General features: G+C 49.9%; 6 protein-coding genes across 6 annotated transcripts; 2 read left to right on the plus strand and 4 right to left on the minus strand.

Annotated features, from left to right (window-relative positions):
* Positions 1–3: 3 nt before the first annotated feature.
* Positions 4–1455, minus strand: PFLUO_LOCUS5882 (uncharacterized protein; the record flags this gene model as incomplete). Its single annotated transcript, XM_073783371.1, has 1 exon — positions 4–1455. One exon carries the CDS (start codon positions 1453–1455, stop codon positions 4–6), a length of 1452 nt encoding a protein of 483 aa, XP_073639933.1.
* A 342-nt stretch (positions 1456–1797) lies between these two features.
* On the minus strand, positions 1798–2253 carry PFLUO_LOCUS5883 (uncharacterized protein; the record flags this gene model as incomplete). Its single annotated transcript, XM_073783372.1, has 1 exon — positions 1798–2253. One exon carries the CDS (start codon positions 2251–2253, stop codon positions 1798–1800), a length of 456 nt encoding a protein of 151 aa, XP_073639934.1.
* Positions 2254–3339: 1086 nt separating this feature from the next.
* On the minus strand, positions 3340–4019 carry PFLUO_LOCUS5884 (uncharacterized protein; the record flags this gene model as incomplete). Its single annotated transcript, XM_073783373.1, has 5 exons — positions 3340–3555; positions 3611–3645; positions 3713–3761; positions 3827–3931; positions 4017–4019. 5 exons carry the CDS (start codon positions 4017–4019, stop codon positions 3340–3342), a joined length of 408 nt encoding a protein of 135 aa, XP_073639935.1.
* Positions 4020–8062: 4043 nt separating this feature from the next.
* Positions 8063–9159, plus strand: PFLUO_LOCUS5885 (uncharacterized protein; the record flags this gene model as incomplete). Its single annotated transcript, XM_073783374.1, has 2 exons — positions 8063–8405; positions 8456–9159. 2 exons carry the CDS (start codon positions 8063–8065, stop codon positions 9157–9159), a joined length of 1047 nt encoding a protein of 348 aa, XP_073639936.1.
* A 334-nt stretch (positions 9160–9493) lies between these two features.
* On the plus strand, positions 9494–10624 carry PFLUO_LOCUS5886 (uncharacterized protein; the record flags this gene model as incomplete). Its single annotated transcript, XM_073783375.1, has 1 exon — positions 9494–10624. One exon carries the CDS (start codon positions 9494–9496, stop codon positions 10622–10624), a length of 1131 nt encoding a protein of 376 aa, XP_073639937.1.
* A 377-nt stretch (positions 10625–11001) lies between these two features.
* Positions 11002–11956, minus strand: PFLUO_LOCUS5887 (uncharacterized protein; the record flags this gene model as incomplete). The annotated part of the gene is made up of 2 exons (XM_073783376.1): positions 11002–11572; positions 11688–11956. The coding sequence occupies 2 exons, from the start codon at positions 11954–11956 to the stop codon at positions 11002–11004; spliced, it is 840 nt and encodes a 279-aa protein (XP_073639938.1).
* Positions 11957–12803: the final 847 nt, after the last annotated feature.

Below are 12803 nucleotides of genomic sequence, written 5' to 3' on the forward strand. Positions count from 1 at the left end.
CTCTTACTCCACATTGTCATGCTGCGGCAACATAGGCGCAGCTGTCTCCGGCTGCGAACGCGCATCTCTCCTTTTCTGCAAATCTCCCAGATGCTCCTTCACCTTATCGATTTCAATGTCCAGCTCCTTCGTAGTGGCAAGTCGGTATTTCAGGGTCAAAATCGCAGCGGAAATAACAAGGAGCCCGATAGAAACCAGATAAGCCCACTGGCCAACCTGTTGTGGATGCTCCTGCGAGGGACCGTCGTTGTAGATGCACCATTCAATCCATGCGACAAACGCGATCACGGTGAACGGACTGACAATCATGCTGAAAAGGATTCCGCAGAGAATCATCATGTCGACTACAACATGTAGGAATGCGTTCCAGAATCGGACGGTCAGGAACCTTCGGATGCAATGCCAGGCCGAACGCTTCTGCTGTGGCTGGCTACCTTCTTCTCTTTTGGGGGTATCCGACGCCTGGTGTTCGGTGGTCGCCTCACGGAGCTCTTCTTTGAAGCTGTTCCAGATGCTCTTCCTCTGTCTCCAGATGATAACGACCTGGGAAGACGGGATCCGGGATCGAAAAGGCAAGAACTTGAACGTGAGGAGCAGGCAGTTGAGAATGACGCAGAGAATGATCAAGCTATAGATGTATCGCCTCGAATAGATGACCTTGTTCCAGAACCGGTGTGGGTTGGAGATTTCATCACTCGCTCCAATCCAGATTTGCAATGATCTTTGCTCGCGTAGAATTTGGCTGGTATTCATACATGGGTTAAAGCAGGTATCGCCGAGCTGGCTCCAGAGCGTGATGTTTGAGAACATGTCCCAGACACTGGTGTTCCACGTCGAAGTCCGCCAGGAGCCATGCCATCCATCACTTGAGGTTTCGCCCAGCGGTGGCAGATCTGGATAGCAGAACATGTACTGAATCGGCGTTTCGTTCAGTTTCGGTGCGTAGACCAAGGCACAGATAGAGCCAGCCAGCATGAGAATGTTCCAGATATAGAAAAGAACATTTCGCGCTCGCTGATGAGACAGGATCCGTGACCAGCATTGTAAAGGGAGAAAGACTAGGTAGCCCGTGACAACGATTGCCATAACAGCATCCGAATCTAGTTCTAGAGCACCAGGCTGGACCATGACCTGATTTGTGTCCGTCACCAGTTGAGGAAAAGCAGACCACAGGCTCGAGGTATTTGACACGCGAGGGATGGTGACAGGTCCTGGGTCCTGGGACTTAGAGGGATCCGCGACTAGGATGAATGTCTGGATTGCCGCAACCCCAGCGTAAGTAGCTGCCGTTCCGAGGAAGACGTCGGCAAGCCAGCCAGTCCATCTTGAGACACAGCTAGCCAAGAGGAGCGCGTAGAAGAGGTATCGAGGACAGGAGTTGTAGATGGTGCTTATCGGGTAGAAGCATATCGCTTCTTGCGCGACGAATAAGGGATCACGATGGGATTGTTCCATTGCGAGAGGTCGAGGATAGCGGCGGAGGAGAGAATTGCATGCTGCAGTGTGGGAATTTCCAATGTTTGGGTGTGAAGAAAAAAAATCCGTTTGGTGACACGCCAGGCAGGCAGCCTTTTTACCTTTCTCTCCTCCAGTGGAGACAACCCGTTTGGTTTTGACGTCATCCATTTACAATCAACAAACTGCGGGATGGAACAATGCAAATAACTATTTCGAGGATCTTTGACGACGACCAGTAATAGATGTGGAATTGGACCATGCAGGGCTGTCTAGGGTTGATACAGGGCTGATCTCAACTCGAGTTTGAACACAGTCCAGCCCATTCTCCAACCAAAGAACTTACAAAACCTCATAGATGTCAATGGTAACATGGCTCAGAGTCTGCGGGCGATGAAGATCCCCAATGAATACCGTTCGATTCAGCCAGTCGTGCACTCCATCCTGCACCTCAAAACGTGGGTTGGTCCTGGCGTACCACTCCGTCTCTTCCTTTTTTCCCGATTCCGCTGACGGATCCTTTTGGAACTTTCTCAAAAACCCTTCATTGGTAACATTGACAAGAACACCGTCGGCTGTCTGGATGGCATATTTGGCGAGTACATGTCCCATCCCGTCCTCTCGGAGGGTGTTCCAGTCACCTCCGCCAGGCAGAATGGTTGCTTGCAGTTTTGGGCCGTCAACATGCCCACCAATGATGGGTATAAAGCGCTGGTGACCGGTGACGGTGTGTCCAAAATCTAGAGCAGGTGATAGATCGACATGCAGTGTGAAAGCGAGCTCGAGACTTGGAGCCATGGATATTCTTCGAAACGGAACAAATAAACGTTGATATAATGGAAGCTGATGTAAGAAATATGTACTGGATAGGTTTTCGCGGGCACTGAGAAAGGAGGTGAAACAGTCATGTGAGATGAGGGGCTCGGGAAGTGGTCCGCTGGCAACAAGACTTTCAGACCGTGAACTTCATAACACAGAACTTAAGACCCAATACCCCGAAGAGCAGGAGAGGATGAGCTTCAACATCTTGCGCGCCAGATTTCATCTGTTGTCACTCGCCGTGGAAGCGCTAAAATATCCGGGTCCAATCATCAGGTAACCTAGAAGCTGATACATTCGGGTCCATAGTGCGAAAGTGGCGGCCTGTGCAGTCCCTTGGCGACTGTGATAACAGAAGAGCAAAAAGGGGCGGATGCCCACAACCGAGTTGAGGCGAAGGAGGGGTTGGCTGACCAGAAGCCGGGCGCATGGATGTTAATCGTGGATCCTTCCGACCTCAATCGAAAATTTAAGTAATGATTATTTTTAACTCGCGTGCTTCTAAATAAACATTTTGCATTGAGGCGAGCTAAATGAGGGCTAGGAGTAAAATGGGGCCAGAACCTTATCTGGAAAGCCCTGGGACAGTTCAGGAGGGCTTTCACTCTCATCTGAACGTGTTGTAATTCAGAGGATGGTTTGCTTTTCGGACAGGAAGTTAGAGATTACGTACAATATCTAAGTAGCATCCATGTTGATCAACAATCAATCCTGATAACTTCCGTAGAGAACAGGAACTAATTCTGATGTACAGTTTCATATCACAACAAGGCAGTGGAGCTTATCAGGAACGCTGGCGACGCATGCGAGAACGACGCCATCATTACAGATTTTTCGGACCTCCATGTCAGCTATTTGGGGCCAGGGGGCCGCTCTAGCAAAAACGACACGTCCATTACTTGACCTAGCCTTTTTGGTTATATAGGGCGGGTATGTGAATCTAAGACACTGTATCTAAAAACCGACTAGTTATAGATCCTGCTCGTCAAGCCTTGATAATAGATTCTACCTAATCGCACACCCTATCCGGAGTACTGAAGTGTGATGTTCTATTATGTTATCTCATCACTCATCATCCTCATCACAGTCTTCATCCTCATCTTCATCCCCATTGGCGAGGCGTTCCATTTCCGCAAGGACCTTTTGTTGTTGGTCTAGCTCTGCAAGCGTTCCTGGGTACTCCGTTAGATACCCTGTATCCTCGCCACGCTCGCCAAGAGCTCTTGTGTATACCAATGGAACCTTGTCGCCGTCAATGCAGCTGCATCCATTGTATTGTCCCTACGATGATAGAGAATATCAGAACGGTTCTGTAAAAGAAGATCCAAGAACTTACAGCCGTGCACTTATCATTTGTTCCTTTGCAGTTTTCTGCTATGCAGAGTAGCATGTGATTGCTAGCAGGACACTATTTTGAAATTTAGACTGTGCGTCTTACCCTCCCACTTGACGAGGTTAGGAACAGGCTGGTTACCTTGTTGTTGCTCCTAATGGAAGAGACACAAGTGTTAGTCTAACCAAAGAGAGTCGAAAGTCAAACAGCGCATCTTACAATCCACTTGAGGTTGGAAACGCCCACCCGACCTGCGCGGTGAGAAGCGTTGCAAGCACCCAAGGTGCGAGCAAAAACATCATACAAGACAAATGCAAAATGATGCTAAATATCCGAGTAAATATAAGAGGGATGATTAGTTACTATCAGGAGAAGTTAGAGTAGGCGGGGGACATCATGGACTAAATACCATGGTCCAACACTGGGGCAAAACAGGCCGCGATGCGTAATCTTTCAATACATGGAATTACCCACCCATTTAGTAATATTGGCAGCCAAATGTGGACAGGATAGCAGTATGTATAACTCCTAAAGGTTGTTTCAGCCCCATAGCTGTAGAGCCACAAAGGATTTTGTGGGGCATAGGTCAAAGGATATTTGGCCCCTCGCATCCTTTGTAGCCCGGAAATCTTTTGTATATTTTAAACGCGCTCCTTATTATTCTTAAATAATTTGCTTCCCCTGAGGTATCTTTAAACATTCGGATGTAAGATCGTCTACCAACGAGGTATCTTGACTTCCTAAGAACTACCCATTCGCAGTGGGCTGCGACTACATGAAATGGCCCAGTCAAACATTTCAAACGGAGTAATGCTTCTCATCATTCTTTGCCCTGGCCGAAGCCTATTCAATTGACGCCTCATGCAATCGTTTGTCTACTTCCAAATAAATAAAAGCTACATCTGCTAATATGTGCAACAGCGATAAAATCTTTGCTTAAGCGAGAGGTTCAAAGCGCTATGGATATGGCAGCCGATGCCGCGGATTCATTGGAGACACCTATAAATCCATACGTCCAAGAATTATTTGGCATGCTCTTCGATACATCTCCAATTGAATCGGTCAGGAGTAAGCACACTATTAATGTTTTCTACACTGACAACAGACTAATAGCTGATTTTATTTCTTTGACTAGACTCTCTAGAGGGCGCCAACTCCGTGGGAAGGTTTTATACTTCAACTCCTAGCAATAATCTTCGGAATCCTGTCAGTTAGAGATATAACGCTCTCGATTTTCACTCACTAATGATAGAGTATCTAGACGATCTACTGTGACTTGGAACGATTCGTCGTGAGCAGGAGAGATGGCAAGAAAATTATTACGGACACGCAAAACCACTACTCAATGGACTGGTTCTCGGAATTTGGGGATTGCAAGACAGGAGGAACCGAGGCATTTACCTATCTCCATGGGAGCAATGCCAGACAACAAGACTTTATACAACTGTGTCCCTGGTATCTAAACAAGATGGGCCACTCTCATTACAGGGGCGTCTCAGATCTAGGGTTTTTGGGAAGGGTAGGCTCATCCATGACCTCGAGACTTGACAGGATCGCGGATACCCCAATAGATGCATTAGCACTAATGGACTTCACCATTCTGCATGAGGTAAGCGACTCCATTTGTTCACCAAACTCCCTCTCTGTAACAGACCGGTAGCTGAACATGAATCTACCTCACACAGTTTACGCATACCTGGGCGGCTAGAGACATGAATGGCAATCCTCTACGCGATCCAGGCTATAGATGGAGAAAATGCGTTAGACTCAGCAGTCGCAAGGCCATTAATAATGCCGGTATGCTATGTTTCTTGAATAATATTAATAAGACAATGCGGACTAACAATTGATAATTTTCTAGATTCGATGGCATTCTTCGGACTCGGTAAGTGTATCCCTTTCAATATGCCTGTCTGACCTGTGATTCTAACGAGATGTTCCAGGTGTCTATTTAATCAAGAGAGAAAATAAGAAGGTGCTCCTAAGCGGAGATATTGAATCTATTCCTGGTACTAGAAGCAAACGGGAGTTGATGCCAAATGTGTGGTCCGCTTGAGGCCGTGGTATTTAGAGATGCCTCAGTCTCTTATTGTCGGAATATGCCTTTGCTACCAATTCTTGCTCTCTTGCGTGGTTTAGTAAAAATCAATTATATTTGCCTATGTTGTCGTCCTATCTGCTACCATCAATCCACCAAATACTACAGTGAGGACCGCAGTCCAGTACAAGGTGCGTACCCTGGCTCGGAAGCCTGGAAATGTATCAGAGACATGAACCAAGATTACGCTCAGTAGTTTAGAACGAGGAGTCACTGGATCTTAAGAAGACCGGTGAGAGAAAACAGAAGTCATGTAAATTGGCAAGTACAGCGTTGGCTGAAAGCCCAAACGATCATAGAAATCCATAAGATTTACAGTCAGCCTGCCTTCAGGTCAGACTTTCCGCATATACATAGGCAAGACGCAGCTCAAGGGACTGCACCGGGATCAATATCGGATTTCAAAAATACGCAGCGTGAGTGAGGTGCAGCGCTAATAGCAACTGGTCTCACGTCGTGAGATAGGGGCCAAATATCGTCGTTTTAGGTTTGGATCCTAGCCGCCCCTTTTAGTTATGCGCCGATCGGTGCTTAATAAAAGGTAATTTAGGAAAGTGCCTGTTGGATGTGATTGTGCAGTGACGATCGCTTCCATTTTGGACTTAGATCCCTAGGCATTGGCCCTTGTATCCTTGGCCCTTCTCCATTGTATGTGTTGGAAGGGGCCGTAAAAGTCGTATCATATATACATACCGGGCATGGGCCTCGATGCTTCCTTCTTGCCACAGTGATTAAGTACTGAATCCCTCCATCCTAGCTAAGTGAATTCATTCAATCTACCACCATGACGAGACGGGTTAGACGGCACTTCCATCCCTTCCTCTCTATTCTGCGGCGTCTCCACCTATCCTCAAAGAAGGGGACCAGAACAAAACCATTGCCTTCTCTACGCAAGCGAGCACTCACTCTTGAAACTACAGCTAGTGCCCAACCCCAGTTACAGAGCTTGCTTCTCGCCAAACTTCCCCCTGAGATCAGACAGCAGATCTATGAGCACGTCGTGGGCGGAAGAACAATCCATTTCCTAAGTACGGATGCCGGGAGACTACGAGGCGTATGGTGCAGCGCTAAAGGCGAGCGAGACCATGGTCTCATTGAGCGTGGAGGGGTTATGTGCTTGCAAGGGCGGGGACCCTGGAATTGCAGTCCAATGCCGTTGCTCGTGACATGTCGACAAGTGTAGGTTGATTGCTTTCACGGGTAGATAGAACCGCTCACATATCTCATAGGTATTCCGAAGCTATTGATGTCTTATATTCAGAAAATATCGTCCATATCGGAGCGAATTTGGACATCCTTGAGTGGCTCCCAGACTACCTCTTGCCCCGGCGCTTCCATGCCATCCGATCGCTAGAGATAGGACCAAGCAGTGACACGCTGAAGGCTCAGACGAAAAGCTTGGAGTACACGCAATGGAAAAGGGCCTGGCGCTTGATTGCCTCTATGCAAGGTTTGCGGCATATTCTAGTGTGGCTTTCTGGTCATCAATTCAGAGACACGGTCCTGACACTCGCTGAGGAACGCCGTCTGCTAGAGCCTCTCCTTGCTGTAGAAGGAGCTCGTGATTTCCAGGTGAACCTAGTTTCGTTGGAAACATTAGGTGCGGAGATGTTCCAAAATGCTCCGTTTCAAGTGAACCGCCTCGTGTTAGATGATCAAGAGTAGCGGAAGTCGGGTAGATCTATGAGCAGATCTATGTGGAATTAGTTAGATCTTGACTTAGAGTGCTTCTCATATACCTTGACCACCTAATAGAATAGGGGATTGAGCCGTATCTGACGTACATTGTTGAATGTTAGGAGCAGGGAGATTGGCCGCATCATCAGATTCAACCCCCTTGAAGCCTCTTATTCTAGATTGTATTTGTATGTTTGTTAAACGGTGTTTATTACTTCAAAAAGGTTCGTATTGGATGAGGGAAACTTTCAGTCCACGGGGGGAGCTTTGCAAATACCACAATATATTGTGCCAGTTTTCGAAGAGGAAAGACCAAGATTTTTAATGCAACTGCAGTGCCCTATGCCACTCACTTGGCTACACTAGAAAGCGACAGCTGGTAACAGCGTGTGGAAGAAGGAAATTGCTGTGGATTTTATGTGTGGAAACAATTAGCTATTTTGAAAATGGACATTACTTACCTCGGGCGATCAGTTTATCAACCATAGTGAAATAGTTGGTTGATCTATTAGAGAACAAGTCGGGCGAGCGGAAGAGGGACCATTTTGTTGGGGTGAATCCGGAGTGGAACAATGCCTCGGTTCGGTGAACAGACGGACTGTTCTTATGAATTATACATGGCTAACTTCCACTGTTCCTCCGACACTCTTCTCTTCTCTGCCCCTACCACTACCCAACTCATGACCAGTATGAAGGAAGCTGTGGTTGACAAGACCGTCACGGTCACCATCCGCGACACCCCCATCCCCACTCCCGGGCCGGCCCAGGTGTTGATCCACGTCGTGGTATCCGGCACTAACCCAAAGGACTGGAAGGTCCCCAAGTGGACGGATAGCACAATGAATCAAGGTGACGACATCGCCGGATATGTGTCCGCCGTCGGGGATGGAGTCCAGAATTTCAGAAAGGGCGATAGGGTGGCCGCCTTTCATCAAATGATGTCCCCCAACGGTAGTTACGCCGAGTATGCAATCGCATGGGAGCACACCACCTTTCATCTCCCTGAAAGAACCAGTTTCGAAGGTATGTTATGTTATCTTGTACCATAGATGACCCTGACCTAGTCATACTAGAGGCTGCTACGATTCCCCTAGCGGCTATGACCGCCGCCCTAGGGTTGTATCAGCGGCTGCGTCTGCCTTTGCCGTGGAATCCGACGAACCAGCCTCAGCCGCTAGTGGTGTACGGCGGCGCAACCGCGGTCGGGGCATTTGCGATTAAATTTGCAAAGCTCTCCAACATCCACCCTATCATTGCGGTGGCGGGCAAGGGAATCCCGTTTGTAGAGAATTTGCTCAGCAAAGAAAAAGGCGACAAAGTCATCGACTACCGCGAGGGCGACGAGGCTGTCCGTGCTAAGATCAAGGCTGCAGCCGCAGAACAACCTATTCATGTTGCACTCGATGCTGTCTCCGAAAAGGGAAGTTTTCACAACATCAGCGCGGCCCTGACAGCACCTGCGAAGATTACTACGGTGCTTCCTACTAACGATACTGACACTTTCCCGGCCGGCATTGAGATTGACCGCACGATGGTTGGATCAGTCCACAACCCTCCAGGTGAGGGAAAGACTATCGAGGACAAGGAGTTTGGGGCTGCATTCTTCCCGTTTATTGGTCGGTGTCTCGCACAGGGATGGTTCTCAGGTCATCCGTTTGAGGTGCGGCAGGGCGGCCTGAATGGTCTCGAAGGGGCTTTGAAGGATCTGGAGGGTGGCAAAGCATCTGCGGTAAAGTATGTAGTGCGCATTGCGGATACAGAGGGTGTGCAGCAGTAAGTCACTGTCTGTTTTCTTATGATACAATGAATATTTCAGCTTTGTCGCAATGCCAACCACGATCGTTCAGTACAAGTGCCAGATCAAGGAAACTTAGGGCCCATCTATAACACAATGTCCATTGAGTAGTCGATTCTGTGCTTTTCTTTATAGGTCATATGTAACTGCTGCTTCTCAAGGCCAAGAACAACCATGATCACTCCAGATCGGGCAGGCTGTATAGATCGGATTGCGATCAGGGTTGGATGACATCACTGCGAAAGTGATAGCTAACGTGCCTTGATCAAAGAGTCGTGACAGTCTTCCGTAGAGACACACCCCACATCCCGATGCCATGGCCAAACGCACCTTGGATTCCTTCTTCCAGCGGGCAATAAGCCCGCCACAAAAACGGAGCAAACCGAGCGAGATCAACAACCCGCAGGATAACCAAGACCCTCCGAGCCAACATCCAACGTATCCATCGCCAATTGCACAGCTACCATCGCACATTGAAGTCGGACTCGTGCACACAACACCTGCCGCCGCCCCGCGCACCATTAACAACCAGCCACATTTAGACTTGCTGTACTTCCAGCCCTACATCGCCCGCACAACCGCCAACGAGCTCTTCAAGTTCTTGCGGCGCGAAGTCCCCTTCTACCGAGTGCAATACAACATTCGACGCGGCGACACAGAAACACAAATCACGACACCGCGCTTCACGACCGTCTTTGGCGTGGACGAAACATCCAAATTTGTGCCTCGATCCAGTGCCAACACCAACACCAATACCAACACCAACAGGCCCCAATCCAACACCTCAACGCCCGGCAATGAGGATCATCCCGCGAGCTTAATCCTAGTTGACTCAAGCACTAACGAGCCAATCCCGACATCCAAGAAATACCACTCCACTCCGCGGCCGATCCCCACATGTTTGGATCTGCTGCGGAAGCAAGTCGAAGATATTTCCCAAACGACGTATAATATCTGCCTGGTCAACTACTACGCCAGCGGCGAGGACAGCATCGCCTTCCACTCGGACGACGAGCGGTTCCTTGGATCCAACCCGACCATTGCGTCGCTGTCCCTCGGCGCCGAGCGGGATTTTCTCATGAAACACAAGCCGGTGGTGACACCGGAGGCTGGGAGGGACACCCCGGGCGCGGGTCCTCCCCCACCTTCGAAATCAAATTCCACACCCAATCTTAACTCTGGCGGGTCCGATGCCCGGCCTCTGAAACTGGGGCTTGCGTCCGGCGACATGGTCATCATGCGCGGAGCGACGCAGTCGAACTGGCTGCATAGTATCCCCAAGCGGAAGGGGAAGGCAGCGGAGAGAAGTATACAGGGAAGAATCAATATCACGTTTCGCAAGGCGGTGGTGCCGGCGGGCACGAATAACTACTATCACTATAATGTCGGCGATGGAGGAGTGTTTCGATGGGATGAGACACAGCGCCGGATGGTTCGGTCCGATTGATAGACAGCATACAAGTGTATGTACAAAAGTTCCATTGCCATTGCAGGTTCCCTGGTAGCAACAAAACAAAAACTCCAGCCCAGTATTTGAACACAAGCAAACCGCACGTAATAAACCGAGGAAGCAAAGAAAACATCATGTGCAGTCGCAATTAGCGCCTATTATCGTCGCTCTTGGTATCTATTACACCGGCCGATTGATCTAGCATGGGGCTAGAGCCGGCCGATGAGAGGAAAATGGTACAGAAGAAAGACGGGATAGAAAAACTAGAAAATCAGTTCTTCGCCGTAGACATCCGAGTAGCACTGGAACACGTTTGGACAGCTACCGAGCACGTTAGCAACTGGCGATTCAGGCAGACAGACACGCAAAACTTACTAGACCGGCGTCTGGCCGAAAATGATATGCCAACTGTACTCCATAATGGTGGCGACGACATCATCGTGCAATTCCGTGTTCAACACCCAATTGTACATCCGCTGGTAGTCACTCAAGGAGCGCTTCAGCACCTGGTCGCGCGACACGGCAAACTGCGAGCAGCAGGCGGCGCCGATCTTTTCGGGGACATCGGTGTTGTTGAACAGCGCCTCCCACGCCTGCGCATAGTATTTCTCGGCTCCGTTGCTTGTCCGGGCTTGTTTGCGGAAGGGTTGAATCTCAACCGGACAGCCGGGTGTTTGTTGGCAGCGCAGGTTGGCGTACCCGTTCGCTTGAATGAATGATGTCTGCAGGGCCCGCACCGAGTCCACGTTGTTGTAGTCCATGGTATCCGTGTGCCAGGCGGCGGGCCAGCCGTCGCGGTGCGGGTGTAGGAACACCATCGTTTCGGGGAGGTCTTCGTAGTGGTCGACAATATACTGGAGATAGGGGAGGCTCTCGCGGCCTTTATTCTTGGGGGTGTGGAGAGTTGCGAAGGCGTCATCAACGGTATAAATTATATTGCGCCATCTGCGCGAGGCTTGCGTCAGTCGAAAGCAGAACATCAAAAAAAAAAAAAAAAAAAAAAAAATTGGGGACGAAAAAGGGGAGGAAATGTAATCAGAGCAAAGGCAATGACACATACTCGGCCAGTTCTGCTGACACCCAGGTCGTGTCATCCGTCCTGAGCTTCCCCATGATGATGGATCCGATGTTGGGCACATCAATGAGCTGGGTCTGGTAGGTTAATTGAGCCTTGGTGTTGGTGCCTATATTCCATTTCCGGTGTTTATGGGCCGCAGAGTCGCTCTTCGACGAGGACCAGGCGTTGTCCCCATGTCGACTGTGATAGATCAGGATGAGGGCGACGATGATCAGCGCCGCCGCCGACCCGATTCTTATTGATGACCGCATGGCATGCCTCGCCGATGGGAGGAGGGGGAGGATGTGTCGTGGGAAACGGTGGAGTCTAGTGAATGACTCGCCGGAAGTCGGATGGGCACTCAAGACCGCACGTGGAAGTGGTCGGAGAAAGAGCGATCAGATTGGGGGGAGAAGTAGGGATGAATGACGACACGACGTCTGGGAGAGTGAACAACAACAACGACGACGACAGAGGAAGAAGGAAAGGACAGGTGAGGAAGAGAAGCAACGAACCCAGTAAGCACGAAATCACGAATTGGCAGGAACACGTCTCGGATTGGGTGGAGATCGTCGGCTGGTGTATCAGGCTCGTTCGGTGGATCCCGGCGAAGAAGTACCCTCCCTCCAGTTTAGTAAGGGCCGGTACTTCGCCTCGTATCTTTGCCCATGAATGGACCGGACTGGCCCCCTAATTCTCCTCCATTGCAGTCGCTAACGGGGGCTAGCTGAATCCAAATGATTACGATCCCGCCACCACCCCAGAACCATCATCTCAAACAGTGACCCCGGTGATCGGCACGACTCGGTAGGGTGGCACTTCCCTTGCGCACCATCGTGGCCAGACGCAGGGGCAAAATGCTACATTTCTATCCGAGATGACGACGCCCATCCAATCACCATGAGCCGTCACGAGCGACCCTGCGAGGGAACTCCCGCTAGATAGTCGATCTAATGCTGCCCCTACGGTACAATCAATCCTAATACTCCCGCACCAAATCGGGTATCACCCAAAGAGAACTGGTGGCAGCGCAGCGCATCGTGAAAGCGGGGAGGGTGGGCACTGCTCCCGGGGGCGACAGTCGCCCCGTAGTAGCCTTTGGAGCTGCGCAGCCACGAC

The sequence above is a fragment of the Penicillium psychrofluorescens genome (genome assembly GCF_964197705.1).
Source record: "Penicillium psychrofluorescens genome assembly, chromosome: 4".
In the NCBI taxonomy this organism is placed as follows: Eukaryota; Fungi; Ascomycota; class Eurotiomycetes; order Eurotiales; family Aspergillaceae; genus Penicillium; species Penicillium psychrofluorescens.